The 18,166-nt window shown below is 40.5% G+C and overlaps 1 protein-coding gene across 3 annotated transcripts in view; it reads left to right on the top strand.

Annotated features, from left to right (window-relative positions):
• The window catches only part of vps13d (vacuolar protein sorting 13 homolog D), a 77,583-nt gene extending 59,815 nt beyond the window's left edge, over positions 1–17,768 (top strand). For all 3 annotated transcript variants that reach the window (XM_026154742.2, XM_026154741.2, XM_026154743.2), the window contains 12 exons: positions 2,498–2,602; positions 3,760–3,909; positions 5,955–6,104; positions 6,282–6,378; positions 6,457–6,605; positions 8,089–8,223; positions 9,880–10,047; positions 11,012–11,144; positions 12,218–12,413; positions 14,434–14,565; positions 14,648–14,888; positions 16,817–17,768. In XM_026154742.2, coding sequence (XP_026010527.2) covers positions 2,498–2,602; positions 3,760–3,909; positions 5,955–6,104; positions 6,282–6,378; positions 6,457–6,605; positions 8,089–8,223; positions 9,880–10,047; positions 11,012–11,144; positions 12,218–12,413; positions 14,434–14,565; positions 14,648–14,888; positions 16,817–16,948 — 1,788 coding nt within the window. In that variant the 3' untranslated portion in view covers positions 16,949–17,768. The remainder of the gene's footprint in view (positions 1–2,497; positions 2,603–3,759; positions 3,910–5,954; positions 6,105–6,281; positions 6,379–6,456; positions 6,606–8,088; positions 8,224–9,879; positions 10,048–11,011; positions 11,145–12,217; positions 12,414–14,433; positions 14,566–14,647; positions 14,889–16,816) is intronic.
• The last annotated feature ends 398 nt before the right edge of the window (positions 17,769–18,166 follow it).

Raw genomic sequence — 18,166 nt, 5'->3', positions numbered from 1 at the left:
AACCATTCGCACTCACATTCATTCACACATTCACACCTAGTGACAATTTGGATTATCCAATCAACCTATCCCCACAAGCTTGTGGGGATAGGTTGCTTTTTTCCAATTATTTTTAAAATTCAGAGCAAGCCCAAAGGTGATATAAGAATGACAGCTCAGTTTTTGTTTGCTACATGGATAATTTAAGTTCAGCCTTTTAATTCATTTAAAAGAGACCTTCAGCTGGATGTCATTCTTTTTTGTAATTTTTTTAAGTGTTCAAAATGTGTTCATTACATGAATTAAATTTTATTTTCTTTGTAGCACTTCGTGAATTTCATAAGCAACACTTTATAGCTGTTCATACAAAGCATAAAGGTAAAAAAAACAATGTATGCAGTGTTATCTTCATTTTAGATGTGAAAAAGTATTTGCGGCTCCCAGTGTTTTCTTTTCCGTGGAAACTGGGGCCAAATGGCTCTTTGGGTCTTAAAGGTTGCTGACCCCTGGTTTAGACAAATAAAAAAACACAGCAATTACAAACAGTTTCACCTAACAGGCTCTTCAAAATAATAACTAAGAAAATGCGTTCTGACAGCTTTTGTTCATCTTAAAAGGTCATACCAATAGTTTAACCTGCTTGTTTGTTGTAGTTTATTGTTGTTTTACCTGGTTTACTAGAAACCACAACGTACCAGGGAGTTATCAATCTTTTCCTCCCTACATGGCAAACTCGCCTACCCTGTAGATTAGGTGCAGTACTCTCTTCTCAAGCAACTTGGTATGTATGCTTTTTTTTTGCGTCTTTAACATACTGTTATAACATCATGATATTGACTTAATGAATGCTCAGTCATCCAGGCAAGAAAATTCCAAAAAGTTGATGCTGTTCATCCGGAGGTTTCGTCAATCATCCAAGTGTCTTCTTCTGTCTCAGCTGACTGCAGGTTTCCACAGCCTTATAAACAGTAAATTTGCACAATGAGTAAAACTAGCACCACTTGCGAAAGAGGAGCGGATCCAACAGAGACTTACAATGCGGCCAGAAGAGAGAAGGATGCCACACCGAAGGGGACAAGTGGGTGAAAAATATGTCTAACAGACAACTCATCCAAGCAGAGAAAAACAAAAGGGTTGAACTTTGCTGTGACACAGAAACAAATCCCTCTAGTGGAACTGATCACAGCCACAGAAACGGCAACATTGCAGACGTGGAGGACGTGTCCCCCGACACAAACAGAGTAGTATACTGTACACTGTTAAGTGCCGGGAGAATTGCCAGAATTTATACATCGGGGAAACCAAACAACCTCTGGCGAAGCAGATGGCACAACACTCAAAAGAGTTAAGTTGTCAGGCCAGGACTCTGCAGTCTATCTTCACCACAGTGGACACTCTTTCAGTGATAAGGGTGTACACATCCTGGACAGGGAGGAACGCTGGTTTGAGTGGGGAGTCAAAGAGGCCATTTACATGAAAAGGGAAAGACCATCTCTGAATCGAGGAGGGGTCCTAAGGGTACATCTGTCACCATCTTGCAGTGCTGTGATTGCAGCCATTCCCCAACTCTCTGTGAACTCTCTGTGGTACTCATGGACATTGATCATTAGTCATTGGCCAATGATCAGTGGTCAGTGACCAGTGGTTGTTCATGCGCAATAATGATCAAGAAACTGACCTCACAGCCCATTTTTCACAAGTGGTGCTTGTTTCAGTCATTATGCAAATGTACTGTTTATAAGGTTGGGGAAATCTGCAGTCAGCTGAGACTGAAGAAGTCACTTGAATGAGTGACGAAAGGTTTCTCCCACTGAAAACGAGATGTCTGGATGAACAGAATCAACTTTTTGGGATCATGTTATTGGGAGCAGGTCTTGACTCATTATCCTGCTCCTGAATATGCTATGGTCAATAGGACACGCCCCAGTAATTGTGTGAATCAGAAGCCTTGGGTACACTACCAACTCACTCATGTTTCCACCCTAGAGACTTGTCAATGTATTCCAGGGGCCAGAGCATGCAACACAAAACAAGTTAGAAACCTCTGACTAACATTCCTAAAAACACTGGTAGCGAACAACTGTGAGCAACAAAATGATGCACGACAGGCAAATCATTTCCTGTGTGACCGTGCCTTAAGACAAAGAATTGAATGTTCTTGAATGATTTTAACCCATCTGAGCATGTGTTTTTTGTTTTTTTTTTACTGAAGGTGGGATGGTAGAGTAACACATTTGATGTTGAAAAAAAATTGCAATTCCATAATACAGTTGTTTTTGCTTTCCAGTCTTTACTTCAGTCATTTATATTTGACCTGACTCCAGATGTTCCAAATCTGATATACAGTCTCTTTGGTTTTTCTTTTTTGTTCACACACTATAAATCTGGTAACTGCTTCTTTTATGATGTACCAGATATTTATCACTCTAATGATCCAAAAATACTTGTGAAAATATCTGAATTTCATATCTGTGAACCTCCTCAGTATTGATTTTGGTTTAAACTGCATTTTTTGCAGATCAGTGACTTCAATCAGAGGAGAATGATGAGGAGCTCACCTAGTACAGAACAGGATCGGGGCAAAGATGACGTGAAGAAGAGAGAGGCTGAGCAGGAGCTGGAGGTAAAATCATTTGAAATGCATCTATTATGCTGTAACAAAAATCTTTCACTTCAAGTGTTTATTTGTAGTGTATATATACTTCTCAATTTGGGGATTCAGATATTCTCACAGTTTAAAAAAGTGAATATGTTCTCCCAGCTCTTCATCTTTAAGAACGAAGACTGGAGGCTGTGCTTAAACTACTGGGGGATCACTCTCCACAGCCTCCCTTGAAAAATCTGTTCCATGGTACTGGATAGGAGCACAGCAGAGTGTGACGTACCAACAATGAGTCCCCCTTCCCTCTTCTGAGCTGTTTCTCTTTCCCTCTTTCTTTCTCCCCTTCTTTCCCCCAGTCAAGTCTGTCCCGTATTCAGCAAGTGAAAATAAAATAAACAATAAAAGGTGAATCAAATGGACCATTACGGCAAGGCTGGGATGGTCAATTTGGTAAAGTAAATCTGTTGGGCATCTTTCTTTGCCTTTAGACAATAATTCTGATGGCAAAAGAGCCAAACGGGACAGGCAAAAGAAAAAAAAAACAAAAAACAAAAAAAAACTGAGTATTAGCACCTCCAAATTTGAGGCCATGGCCCTTAGCTGGAATAGGGTGGAGTCCTCCACGTGAGCTGCTGCGTCATGTGAAGGAGCTTAAGTATCTCAGGGTCTTGTTCATGATTGATGGGAGAAGGGAGCAAGAGACCATGGCTACAGTGATGCTCTCTGGTCTCTCTTCCTTAGAGATAGGATGAGGAGATAGTCATTTGAGAGAGTCTTAGAGAAGAGCCCCCGTTCCTCGACATCGAAAGGAGCCAGTTGAGGTGGCTCAGTAATCTGGCAAAGATGAAATGGGTGAAATGTTCCAAGCATGTCACACCAGGAGAAAGCCCCTGGATCTGCTGGAGAAATTACATCTCTTGGCGTGTCTGGGAATCCCTCAATGTTCTCCTGGTTATGCTGGATGGGGTGGGGAGAGGGTTGTCTTGCCTTCTCTCTTCCTAGCCCTACAACTCTGCCCTGAATAAGAGAAAGATGGTGAATGTGTGGATGAATATTATCTTATTATTTTCTAGAATTTTTTACATTGTTGCACTGGTCTTGGTTAGAATAGGCTTTCTAGAAAACCTTAAAATGGTTCATCTAGGAATCATACACTTCTTCTCTGTAATTATACCCAGGTGTTGGTGAACTTGGAGGAGGGGCTAGGGCTGTCTCTGGTCAACAAGGTTCCTGAGGAGCTTGTTTTTACTACGCTGTCTGGTATAGATGTCCACTTTACTCGCACTGCTGCCAATGAAGTGTTGGAGCTGAGCATCCACAATATACAGGTGAGCTTACTGCACATTTGAAAATATTTACAGTACTTAATAAACGCATTGGAGGACCACGCAGTGTGAGGTTTATTCCAGAGCTACTTTAAACGAACTGTTTCACATGCTCAGGGTAGCTTTCCATTATCTGGACTCACTTACCCAACACTGACAGTCAGGATAAGTTTCACACAAAGCTGGCTATCAACGTTAACACAAGGTTTCACTAATCTGTTTTTTTTTCTCTTAGTTGTAGCCTCTGTGGTGTATGATAGTCTGGGAGGAAGCAAAAATTACCATGGCAACATACTGGTTTACAGTAGGAATTAAACCACCTTCGTAATACATAAAACCCAGCTTACATAAAACCCTAGAGTAAAACAGTTTTCCAGCTTCCTCTCTCTAGTACAGGACACCGCTCTGCAGTCAGGTCTCATGCCTCCCCTGACACCACACCCTGAACCCACTGCTCCACTTCTGCCCTGCAGCTGAGCCATAAATCACTTAAATTTGAATTCATGTTATTAAAAGATGCATAAATGACTTCAATTAAGCAACCAAGATTTTATTGAAATGTGTACTTTCAGCTTAAATGGGTGGCAGAATGATACAGTGGTTAGCATCATTGCCTCACAGTAAGAAAGTCCTGGGTTAGAGTCCAGACTAGGGCCTTTCCATGTGGAGTAAATGGGAAATGGACTGATTCTTATATACTGCTTTTCTACTCTACCTGAGCACTCAGAGGATTTTATACAACTTGCCTCATTCAGCCATTCATACAGGCACTTTTTTCTATGCTTCCGTGCTTTCTATCTAACACATACATTCATAGGCACAAGCCCCACATGACCTTGAATTCGAATAGAGCGGTTGATAATATAGATAAATGAATGCAAAAGATGCTTCATTTTACATTCATGTGGTATACATGCTGAAAGTTAAGAAGGAAAATTGTTTGATCCCCCTCTGAATTTGTAAGTTCACTTACAAACAAAAGAAAAGTCTCTAAATTTTGTGGTAGTTTAATTTTATTGGAGAGAGACAGAATATAAACCAAAAATCCAGAAAAACACTTCATATAAATAACAGTCAAGCACAGACGTGGATGCTTTGGAGTTGTTTCTCTGCTAGGGGTACAGGGTGACTTTGTTGTATTGAGCGGCCAATGTATGGGATCGTGTACGGTAAAATCTTGGATGAGAACCTCTTTCCCTCGGCCAGAGCGCTGACGATGGGTCATGATGGGTCTTCCAGCATGACGGTTATCCAAAACATACCAACAACATAACCTAACAAAGGAACAGCCAGATAACAAGCACATTAACATCATGGAGCCAGTCTCCAGACCTCAGTACTAGAGAAAATGTATGGAGGGAGCTAAAGCTTCAAGTTGCCAAACGGCACCAAGAAACCTAAAGGAATTAGTGTTTCTGTGGAGATCCCCCATCTCCACAGAAACACTAATTCCTTTAGGTTTCTTGGTGCCGTTAGATGTTTAATAAGATGTTTCTTGTAGGATTTTGACCCCCCCCAGCCAAAATCCTACAAGAAACATCTTATTGCTGTGTTTGTGGTTTCTAAGTAATTTTAGCTTAGGCATCAAATACTTAATTCACTCAATGACATACAAATCAATTCGTAACTTTTTATGAAATATGTTTTTAAATCAAAATTAAGCTGCCATAAAAATGAGAGATTTCACATCTTTGTATTGTAAGTGAGCAAATTTACAAATAATTATTTAACTTGCTGTACTTGTGAGTCTGATAAGTGCATCTGGAAAGTATTCACAACATTTAACCTTTTCCAGATGTTGTCATATTATTCCAAAATGGATTTATTTATTTTTTTAATTTCACATTTTTACACACATACCTTATAATGACAAAGGGAAAAAGTTTTCTTGAAATTCTTGTAAATTAAAATCTGAAAATAAAAATATAATATGTACATAAGTATTCAGTCTGACACTGTGCTGTGAATGCTTTCCTCATGAACTTGTTTATGTAGTAAATGTTTCGCTAACTCTATAAATACTCTTTCTGTCACATTGTGGTTATCAGGTGGATAATCAGCTCTTGGGTACCACTCATCCTGTCATGCTGTGTGTGACTCCCAGTTCCAGTGAGAGCAGTGTAAGTGACAGTGGCCCAGCGATGCAAGTCAATTCAGTCAAGGTTCCTAGCAGCCTCATGCTTACTGACCTCTACAAGGTGAGTACCACACAGTGCTCCATCACAGGTGATCACTGGGGACTGTAGAAAAGTAAACTGATGAAACTGTCATAAAGTATATTTTTTAACTTAATCTTGATATTTTTTTTTAGAAAACATATAGCTTTGTTGTACCAGAATCTTGTGACTAAAGATGTAACCATGATATATACGCAGCACCTGATGGTGACAGCTCGTCGCTTCACTGTCATAATTGAGGAGAAGTTGCTGCTCAAGCTGCTCAGTTTCGTTGGATATGGACAGACAGATGCTGGTGGGTCTTTGTTTCAGCATCATTGTTAATAGTGGTAAGAGGCTCACCGCAAAACTGATCATTTTTATCCTTATCCAGAGCTGGAGAAGTTGGATGAAAACCTCCGTGACAAGCCCAACGAGGACACTGGACCTCACAAACGGTACTACTTTGAGAATTTGAAGATCAGCCTTCCTCAGGTCAAACTGAGTGTCTTCACCTCTCACAAGCTGCCTGCTGAACTCAAGGTAACCAGACACTGATCTTTTTTTATAACCAAGCTTGAAATCATTCTGATAATGCAAAGTGGCGGTGCCTTTGATAGAGAGCAACATGTCCAAAAACCAAAGCTTAATGGTAGACATAACCACTCAAAAGTTTTATTTTCTTAAAGCAGTTGCTCAGCATTTTGAGAATATTTTCTTCTTTTCCTTAATATGCTGTTTACATGTAAATACAATTTAATTAACCTAACCAAGTATAAAAATTGGAGTAGCTTGGATCTTTATAAATAATAAAGCTAAATTAATTGTTTAAAGTTGAAAACGTCTTTGTAGGGCAGATGAAATCTTAAAGGATTGATATAACAGTAGACAGGCACCAGTTCTGTGTAGCTCTCACTCGTGCTGCCAACAGCAGCAATATTTAGGTGGGAGATATCCACATGAATACTAGGACACAAGGTTTCCAACCAGAACATCGTATTCTGTCACAGGAGATCAGTGCTTTTCATTTCTTACATTAAATACTTAAATACTTATAATGTTATGTGTGATCAGCTGGTTTTCACACCATAAAATTGTGACTTTGCCGATTATTAATTTATTTATTTTAAAGCTGTCACCATATTGGGTTTTGGAGCCTGGAGAGTACATCTGGAGCTCGATATGGAGTGCTACGTTATCAGCTAACAGTTGGTAGCTCATTTACCAAGGGGCATCTATAAACTGCTTGATGCAACACATGCACACACACACACACCTGTGCATATCTGCTGATTAGATAAATCTGTTAAAATAGTACCAAATGGCGCCAAAACCCCAAACGTTGTTAAAAGGTCCAGATCATTGACAGTTAGCCGAGGTGAAGTCAGACAGCTGCTAGCTAAAGCACTACACAGGTACACCTGGCAATCCAAGCAGCCAAGCCACTGACTAACCAACGTCCAAATGGGAGATTTATCGTAAAAAACACATTACTTCCCATATAGTTGTTACTAGGGAGAGATGGACGGCAACATATTTTTTTACCAAGCTGTTTTGTATCAGGCTGTCCGTGGGCCCCTGAGGCTGCCTTTTGTTTCAGACCACCACTCCCAACAAACATAGATGTTTACATCAGCGCTGTAACTTGCACTATTTTATCAACCGATTCACACTATAAACAGTGTTTGCCTCTTATCTGTATTTAATTATTTAATTTAATAACGGTACAGTACTCTTGGTAACCATTGTCCTTCATGTAAATATGTAAAAATTGTGCATGTTTCTGTTCTTTGTCATGTGTACTGTTTGTTTGTATATGTGTCTTTCTTGCTGCTGTTACACCCAAATTTCCCCTTGTGGGACAATTAAAGGATTATTCTATTCTATTCTAATGTGGTTAAAGCCTGACTTTGCAGGCACTCTGCATTTGTGGCATAAAACAATTCAAGTATCTGAGAGCTGCCATGCTACTGCCTCATATTATTACATGATTTGTTTTTCTTTTCCTTTTTTTTGGTCATTTTAGGCCCTGAAAGGTACCCTGGGCTTTCCTCTAGTTCGCTTTGAAGATGCAGTCATCAACATGTACCCATTCACAAGAGTGCATCCCTATGAAACACAGGAGATCATCATCAATGACATCCTTAAGCACTTTAGAGAGGTAACAGGCTTTATATACGTGTGTGTGTGTGTGTGTGTGTGTGTGTGTGTGTGTGTGTGTGTGTGTGTGTGTGTGTGTGTGTGTGTGTGTGTGTGTGTGTGTGTGTGTGTGTGTGTGTGTGTGTGTGTGTGCGCGCGCGTGCTTAGCATAGTGGTAAGAATGTCTGTATCAAGTAAGGGTCCCTAGGCTAGAACTCCCATGCTAATCAGTCCTACCTCTGATATGAGCGAGAGACTGAAGCCATACCGGCTCAGACGTCGCCCAGATTAATAATGTCCCGCGTCAGGTGTTGAGGAACCAGGACACACTGAGGAGAAGTGAGCTTCTGGAGCAAGAAGGTGCAAGTAGACAAGAGATGAGAATAGGACACTGTTGGAACACTACTATACAAGTAACTCCAGTGGAAGTGGTCACATGAACATGATGAGGGACCTATGGAATCTTCGATATCCAGCATCCAGTTTGATGGCAAAACAACTAGTAGCTCAGTGTTCCAACATTCAGAAGAAGGTAACTGCTCTCACTGTAAGAGACTGACGAGGTACAACAAAAATGCTACACCAAGGACGACAGGTCAGAGGGGAGATATCATAACCCCCATCTGACATTTGGTACCAAACCCCAAGTATGAAGGAAGAAGGAGTGTTGAGTGTGAGAGGTGCTGACCTGAAAGATAGGATTATGGCAAAGCTGGAAACCTGGACCCTCCATAGCCGGTTACCAAGACCACGTGAAGTACCCTCTGAAGATCTACTAGATGATGGACAATTCCTACTGCAACCATCACCACAGCCTATCAGCTGATCTACACCACCATAAATAGAACAGTTGAACAATGGTAAACAGGGATTTGTGTTGTTGTGTGGAACTGTAACTTCAGGTTTATATGAAATGGTAATTATGAGGCAATATGTTTTAGGTCATTTTACAGATAAATGCAGTAGTATTGTAATGAATAGTGTAGCAAAGTATTATCCTGCATTACTTTTAAGAAAAGTGTTCTGTGTAATACTTTTTTGAGTAATGATCCCAACGCTGATAGCAACAAAGAAGGTAAATCCCTCCAACATGGACAAACATTTGACCCACAGCATGTAATTAATTTGCATTAATGTAATGTCTCAGTGGTGACTCTCAAAATGTAGCAAATGAGAATCGATAAGTAATAATGATAATGGAATAACTACATTCTTATCAATTCTTATTCCCATCCCAAGCTGCCTAAGACAGTTCAGGCTGTGTTGAAAAATACCAAATATAGACTTTCAAGCTTTGTGAAATTGTACAACTTCTGTTCTTGCCTTATATACTGCATTTATATATATATATATATATATATATATATATATATATATCTTTCAATGAAAGGCTGCAGCTATTATATCCCATTTTCATAGCAAACTATAAAGAAATGTGGTGGGCTCAGGAATTTTGCACAGTACTACATGTCAACAGAGATTTCATTTAGAAGAATTTAGTAGAACAACAAAAAATATATAAAAAATTAAAACTGCAACAATTCTAAGCTGTTAAAGTGTTTATAAAAAAATGTTTTTAAATCCACTATAAGTTATCACATAGACAACTATGTCATGTGCTGTGGTAGACAGTGTAGCTTGTGTCAGAGCCTTACAGTGCAGTGTTGTCTTTATGTAGGAGCTCATCAGTCAAGCGGCTCAGATACTTGGGTCTGTGGACTTCCTGGGGAACCCCATGGGCCTCCTAAATGACGTCTCTGAGGGCATGACTGAACTCTTCAAACATGGCAATGTGGGTGGTCTCATACGCAGTGTAACCCACGGTGTGTCCAACTCTGCAGCCAAGGTATGTACATCTTAGGGTTGTTTCACGGTGCCTCTCACTTTTTAGGTTTGGTTAAAATCAGATAAACTTTATTCACCCCCAAAATTCAGGGAATTCTGTATTTCTGTGATATTTTTATATAGTTTATATACCCTGGTCATTAGGTATGAATGTCATCTTTTAATCATTTCTTTTAACTTTCTTTTTCCAGGTTAGAATGATTGTGCAGCATCTCTAATGAGATTAAAAAAAACAAGATTCGGATACACAACTTCAAATTTATTTAGGATTTTCTGCAAATCCACACATGATCAAAAATATACATAAAGCCTCAAATATATACATAGACATTAGAAGAGTTAAGTAAGTTTTGTTGTTTAGGTGTATAATGTCCAGCCAATGACAGCAAATCGTCATTTAGTTTTAGTCATAATTTAGGCATCTAAATTCTTTTAATTCGTTTTTGTTGATTAAATATTCTAAGATTATAGTAGATTAAATCTGAAATGATTTAATCATTTAATCAAGCTCTGCCCAGGTGTCACTGTGGATGATTCAAATTCGGTGGCAGCATATTCACCTTGTGGACGTAGCACCTGGTTCATGAGCTGTTGGAAAGTGGCTGGGGCTCCAAACAAGCCAAAAGGAGGTGTGAAAAATTTGTACAAACCATATGGAGTAGAGAAGGCCATTTTTTTCCTTAGACTGCAGAGACAAGGGAATGTGCCAGTATTCCTTGGTTAAATCCAGTGTTGTAAAAAAAAGTGAGCAGTGCCTAACCGGTCCGTGAGCTCGTCAACCCAGGGCATGGGCTACGCATCAAGCTGTGACATTTCACTTGTGCGAGACATGAACGATGTGCCCTGGTCGATCAGTATGTCTTTCTGGAGATGACCTGAAACGGCACCTGCGCCACACTCTTTGCAGAAATGGTGCATAGAACCAGTCCATTTATAGTGTGGTGGGACTCTACTTTGTTTGTCAGTTTGCAGGGACTTTATCAGATGGGCTGGGAAAGACTATGGACAATCGGCACCAGAATGAACGAGAGTACATCAGATACCACGGAGCCACCAGTGGAGAGCACCTGGTAGCAGGGATTCATGGATTGGCTCACGGTACAACTTCAAAACTCTTCTTTGTCTGGTTAATGCTACCACTAGTTGATAAAAGATTCATTTAATTAGTGTCTGAATGAAGAGCCTCCCAAACCCTTAAAAATGTAATTTATGTAAATTCTGTTGTCCGTATGCTAAAATGCTAAAAAAAAAAAAAAGTGGTGGGGAGAACAAATTATTGTTGAAACAAAAGATTTAAGATCAAACAATACAGATTACTGAATGAAAGATGACACTAAAATGATAATTGTTAATAGAAAATATTTGAGCCCTTTGGAATAAGTGATGTTTCAGAATTGATTTTTACATAATTTGAGCTGATCTTCAGATGACAGAATTATTAGCCCCCTATGGAAATTGTGAAAAGTTGAAAAGTGCTGTTTAATGGAGCAAGGAATTTTTTAACTATTATCCACTGTCAGGGTTCCTGGGTCGTTGACCCAGTGATTTCAGTTTGCTCATGTTCAGTTTAGTTCGCCACATTAATGTTCTCACTTCCTGTTTTTTCCCCGTGTCAGCTTGTCTCCCGTGTCATTAGTCAGATTATGTTCAGCCCTGTACTCACCTGTTTCCAATCATTGTCATCATTCAACCTGTGTATTTAAGTTCCTCGGTTTCACCAGTTTTTTGTCATGTCATTGATGTTATGTCGTCGTTCCCGTTAGTGCTCAGTTATTTAGCCAGCCACTCAGTCTTTCAGTCAGCTAGTCAGTTCTGCCGTTCCTGCGTTGTTCATTCACCCACTCCAATAAATCCTCATCATTTCTGCACCGTGAGTCCTGCGTTTGGGTCATCTCTTCCACGCCTCCACACACAACCTCTGACATCCACAAAGGGCGAAAATATGGAACAGTAGTGAACCTTCCCAAGAGTAGCTGGGCAACCAAACTTACACAGCGCAGCAACGACTCATCCAAGAGCCTCAGAACAACATACCAGAAACATTACTCACATGAAATATCAAAGTTACGGATTGCCTACATTAAACTAAAGACCCACTGCCTGCTCCCCTTGAAGCTAGCATTTTTGCAAGTTTGTACATCCTTTTAAATACACGTTCTGTCCTCTCTCAGGTATCATTGGAGGCATGACGAGCATCATCACTTCCACAGTGGAGGGTGTGAAGACGGAGGGTGGGGTCGGTGGCTTCTTCTCTGGCCTGGGTAAAGGCCTTGTTGGTACTGTGACCAAACCGGTGGCTGGAGCTCTGGACTTTGCATCAGAGACAGCCCAGACAGTCCGTGATATGGCTAGTCTAAGTAATCATAGGTGGGTTAAGTCTGTTCTCTGTAGTATTCGAATCCAAAACATTCTTTTATTTTGTTAAAGTCAGTTTTATTATATAACCTCAACCTGAACATGCACCAGCTTATATTTTGACCATGTGCACACGGATTCTCTCCAAGCAGATTAGGCCACTCTGCGGTGGGGAATACTCTTCATTTCAGTAGATGTTTTTCTGATAGTGGTGAAAGTAAGTTTAAGGATATTATTCCTCCACTATCCACTATCTCCTTCAATGCCTTGTGCCCACACAGTGCAGAGCAACTACTTAAACTCTATGCCCCCAGACATCAATTATCTTATTAAATGTATTACATGTTTGGTGCATACAAGTCTGGATACTGTGGCTCCTCTGAAAAGGAAAGATGTAACTGAAATGGGCAATCTACATTTAGCCTGAAGATACTTTGAAATACTTTGTTACTCTATAAAAAAGCTCCCTGTGAAGCTAGAACATCTTACTGTTCATCACTGATTGAAAAAAAAATAATAGCAACCTTAGATTTCTCTTCAGCGCAGTACAGCTTTCAGTATCACTGAAGTTTATTTAGACTCTTTTTCTCCAACCTCAGTAATTATTACTTCAGTAATTCCAAAACATCAACATGTGTTTTAGACCATATTCCTACAAGACTGCTCAATGAAGTCCTGCCATCCTACAATCTTTCACTCTTAAACATGCCTATCTCTATTAATGACCTCGGTACCACAGACTTTCAAGCTAGCAGTGATTAAACCACTACTCAAAAGCCATCGCTTTACACATCTGTCTTAGCTAATTATAGACTCTCTAATTAAAGACAATCTCCAACTTTCCTGTTATCTTAAAAATGGTTGAAATAGTAGCTGTAAAACAGCTAACAGATCATCTGCAGGGGAATGGTTTATTCAAACAGTTTCAGTCAGGTTTCAAAACTCATCACAGCACAGAAACAGCTTTAGTGGAGGTTACAAATGATCTTCTTATGGCCTCTTACAGTGTGCTTCTTCTTTAGCTACTCCTTTGTTGCCTTGGTGGTATGTTTTGAGTCATTGCCATGGTGGAAGACTCATCCACGATCGGTCTTCACTGTTCTAGTTGAGGGAGGGAGGTTCTTGTTCAGGTTTAAATGGGTTAGTTGATGTCAGAAAGTTGTTTTTTGGTTTCATCTGACCACAGCACTTTCTCCCAAGCCTTCTCTGAACCATTTAGACCAGGGGGGCCAAACCTACGGTCAGCGATACAATTATATCTGGCACGCAAGATCATTTCATATGTCAGTTGTTAATGGTCCATCGGTATGTGGGAGCCAATCTTCAGCCCTGCTGAGAATCAAGAAGAAATTCCTGCTAAGTATTACCAGCATGTAGACTTTCCAATGTGCGGCCATAACTTCCTGGATCAAATTTACACCTCAACGTCTCCAGTCTCCCTCAGAATGCTGTTGAAGTTCTGCCATAGACCTGGCAGCAGGCGTACGTTTTATGTGTGCCAGGTCTGTCCAGCATCCTCCCCCGCCACCTGATCCAACTCACCACCAGGTGTTGATCAGTTGACAGCTCAGCCCTTCTCCTTACCTGAGTGTCCAGAACATATGGCTGCAGGTCTGGTGATATGATTACAAAATCAATCATCAACCTGCGACCTAGGGCAGCTGCGTGCACTTATGGACACCCTTATGTTCAAACATGGTGTTTGTTATGGACAAACTGTGATTTGCACAGAAGTCCAACAACAAAACACCACTCTGGTTTAGATCCAGGAGGCCGTTCTGCCCAATCACGATGCTCCAGGTCACTGTCGTTGCCTACATGAGCGTTGAAGTCTCCCAGTAGGACAAAAGAGTCCTCAGGTGGAGCACCCTCAAGCACCCTGCCCGTTCGGCGCATAAGCACAATTGACAGTCAGGACCCGTTCCCCGACCCTAAGGCACAGCTTCATTTTTGTCTAATGTTCTTAGAACTGAAATATCCTGAATCGTTCTTGTTCTTGGAAGTGTTTACATTCTGCTGCTATGTCGTTCAGGCTCACTGTGCAGCGTGTGAGGAAGCCCCGCTGCTGTAAGGGACCCCAGGGTCTGCTGCCTCGATACTCAGCCACACAGGCGGACGGTCAGGAGCAACTGTTCCACCTCACAGACAACATTCACTCCGAGTTGTGAGTGTAACTCAGTTCATTGTGTGTTCTTACAGTTGATTGCCTGCAGATTCAGCAAAGCTTAATGTTTTATTTCCTACAGCTTCATTGCTGTTGAGCCCATCGACACGTACTGCGTACTCATCTCCTCGAAAGTTGTCTACTTCCTGAAGCCAGGTGACTTCGTGGATCGTGAGGCCATCATTCTGGAGGTCAAATACGATGACCTCTACCACTGTCTGGTATCTAAGGATCATGGGAAGGTATATGTGCAACTCACCAAGAAGGCTGAGAATACTAGCAGTGGTGTGGCAATTCCCGGTCCTTCCCACCAGAAGCCCATGGTGAGTTTTCGGTGACATTTTTGGATTGTTCCAGTGGTTTTGATTGATTCAAATTAGACAAAAATACTGTCTCATTTCTCTTTAAGCAGATAGTTTGCATTAGACCAAGCAGGACAAATAAAAGCCAGACACAGATTCATTCACAGAAGAAGAAACCAATCCACTATGTTTTTTATTTTGTGTCCTGTGTGATACTCAAACAACTACACCCATCAATATGGTTTACTGCAGAAAAAGAGACTCCTAATTTCCCTTTGAACATCTTCTGCAGTATGTTTGGTAACTAAGAATATAACTTCATCTTAGTAGCCATGTAAGTGTCTGGTGCTTACCCTCTGATCATGTGTCATCACAAGTAGGGATGTTCCTGCCGACTAATTTCCTAAATCGACTAAGCAAGTGGGAAAATGAGACTAATAGACCAATTTAAAACTAAGAAACACTCATATACAGGGCTCTAGACAAACTTTTTGCCACGGTTGCACTGGTGAGCACTTTGTGCACCAGTGTACTTTTTTTTTAACACCACAGTTTTACATGTGCACTTTTTGGGGGGGGGGGGAATTGCTGTCCATACAGACAATTGATTTGTAAACAATTAATTAACAATCTTGTCAACACAAAGTTCTTTATTTGGAGCACATTTCTACAAGAAAGATAAGTTACTGAAAAAGCAGTGAGCCACCTTCTCCACCTTATCTGGGAAAAAACACTTCATTCCCAATCCAGTGTGTCCTGGGTCTACCCCGTGGCCTCCAGTTGGAACCCAGGAGGCAACCGCATCAACTGGCTCATTTCGATATGTAAGAGTAGCAGCTCTACTGTGAACTCCTCCCAAATGACTGAACTCCTCACCCCATGCTAAGGGAGAGCACATCCACCGCCTGAAGAAAGCTAATTTTCCCATTTCGATTATCATAATATCAAGAACATTGATATAACTGCTTTCTCCCATTTAATTGAGTCTTCCTAGCAGAGACAATTTATCTACTCCTGATGAACTGGTGTCTCACTGCAATTATGGACTCCAGTCTTATGGATATTTTTGCTCCTTTAAAAACCCAGTGTCTCCTTTATCCACTCTGCTGGGTGGAATTTGACCCACTTCCCACTTAGGAGGCTAAATCCTACTTATCCTTACTCTTTCCTTTAATAGCAGACATTATTCATTCTTCCCTAATCTCTGCTTTTTTCCTTTACCTCTTAAAACAGCTGTGATAATTCCAACTCTCAACAAACCTGATGCAGACCCTTCCAACCTAAATAATTTGTGTCCAATTGCTAATTTACCTTTTCTTTTGAAAACTTGCTGTTTAGATCTACTCTCACCTTCCTAACAATCGTCTGTTTGAGCATTTTCACTCTGGTTTTTGGTCACTTCACAGTAGTGAGACAGCCCTGGTCAAAATCACAGATGATACTCTTATGGCAGCTGACTCTGGGCAGACACCCATGGGCTTCAGAGCTGTCAGCATGCAGTCAAGTCTATAGAGTGTTGATCTACTCATGTTATTCAGGTGTGTTGCAGCAAAAAAAGTAAACGTTTGGGGACACCAGCCCTCCAGGACTGGAGTTTGACACTTTATAATAATGGTTTGGGGAAGCCTGCAGATACAAAATTCAAGGTCTTAGAAGTACTCCCCACCTACATAATGTGATGATAACATTGCAGAGGTCAAGTTGTGGGTTAGAAGACCAAAATAACTTTCTTTAATCCCGAACCTTCATGAGCTAGGATTCTTTTTCAATCAGATAATGAGATACACTTCAGCTGAATTTTTAAAATTCATGTCATTTTAAATTGTAAGAAGTTGTCTAATTTAGTTCTCCAATTTCAGTGACTGGTGGCTTATAGGACCAGTTTTCATTCAAATTGTTCTGTCTCTTCCCAACTTCAGTGTTTTCATTCTTTGACGCTCCTTCCGTAGGTCCATGTGAAAAGCGAGAGCCTCGCCATCAAAATATCTCAAGAAATCAACTACGCCAAGAGTCTGTACTACGAGCAACAGCTCATGCTTCCTTCCACTGAGAATGAGGACTGCTTACTGCTTGAATCCTGATCAGGACTTTTGGAGATGGTGTCTGCAGGATTGTGGGGCATTTAATTGATTTTTGCAGATAACAGTTTTTTTAAATCTGTTTTGACAAACAGCAGTAAAGGGTACTGGGTACAGATACGTGACCTGATGTTTCAGAAAGCACAGACATGTACAGGATAGAAAAAAAATAAAACTTGCACTGCAGTGTTCTTTTCACTGTGTATATGTAGAAAGCCCTTGTACTGCATTTGGCCTTTGCATTTATGACTTTTATGGCTGTAGTTGTACACATTCCACAACAGTTCTATATATTTGTGACTAGACTTAAATGTAAATAGAGCTGCATACCAAGAGTATAAATTGTTGTACATACTCTATTATGATGAAATATAGAAAGTCACAACTAAAGTGGATTATGTAAGAAACTGCCTTTACAAATGTATTTTGTGTAAGAGTCTATTAGAGATGGGGACATTGATTTGCACTGACATTGGGGTGGGACATGCAGCCCCCTCATCCTTTCAATTATACACACTGGAGTGTCCGTCATCGCCTACACTGCTTTTTACAATCATAAATCTAATGTGTCTAATTTTATTTAGCTACCCTTTTTTAATGACCTCATAATGAGCCTTCTAACCAAACTTTAAAGCAAAGTGAGGGCTTCCTTTTTACCTTTTACTCTGAGCAGCCCCATACGATAGGAAGCCACTGTTTGCAGGTGTGCGTGCACGTGCGTTATCACAGGCCTGTCAGAGAGATGACACACTCGGTCTGTGATCCTGTTAAAATGGTAAGATTTAAATAGACACTACTTCAAATAAAGCACCAGATTGCAGTACTCACTGTGGGGAACGCATTATTTTCCGACTCATTCAAAACACACATTTCCATTGTTGACTTCTTGCTTGTCCAGTGGTCTTTACTTCAATGATACACAGGGGCCACTACTGTCCTGTCTCAGGAAAACCAAGACCAAAAATGTGGAAGAAAGAGCTGGCCAAGTCTACAATCTCAGTGTTTTTTCCCTATATATTTTTTTTGTTTTTCTTTTTATTACCGGAGCCACAGCTGAGGGGTTGCAAAACCCTGAAATTAGACAGCTGGCAAGAAAGATTACTGCTGCTGTCACTCCTCTTCCTCCTCTGCCTGTGCTTCAAGGATTCTGAGAGTTAGTATGATTTAGGTATTGATTCATTTTAACTATTGCATTCTGCCTGCTCTAATCAAGTTCACTTA

Source organism: Astatotilapia calliptera, chromosome 20, assembly GCF_964374335.1.
Source record: "Astatotilapia calliptera chromosome 20, fAstCal68.1, whole genome shotgun sequence".
In the NCBI taxonomy this organism is placed as follows: domain Eukaryota; kingdom Metazoa; phylum Chordata; class Actinopteri; order Cichliformes; family Cichlidae; genus Astatotilapia; species Astatotilapia calliptera.
Note: the sequence above shows the minus strand (reverse complement) of the source record. Positions and strands in the feature narration are given on the sequence as shown.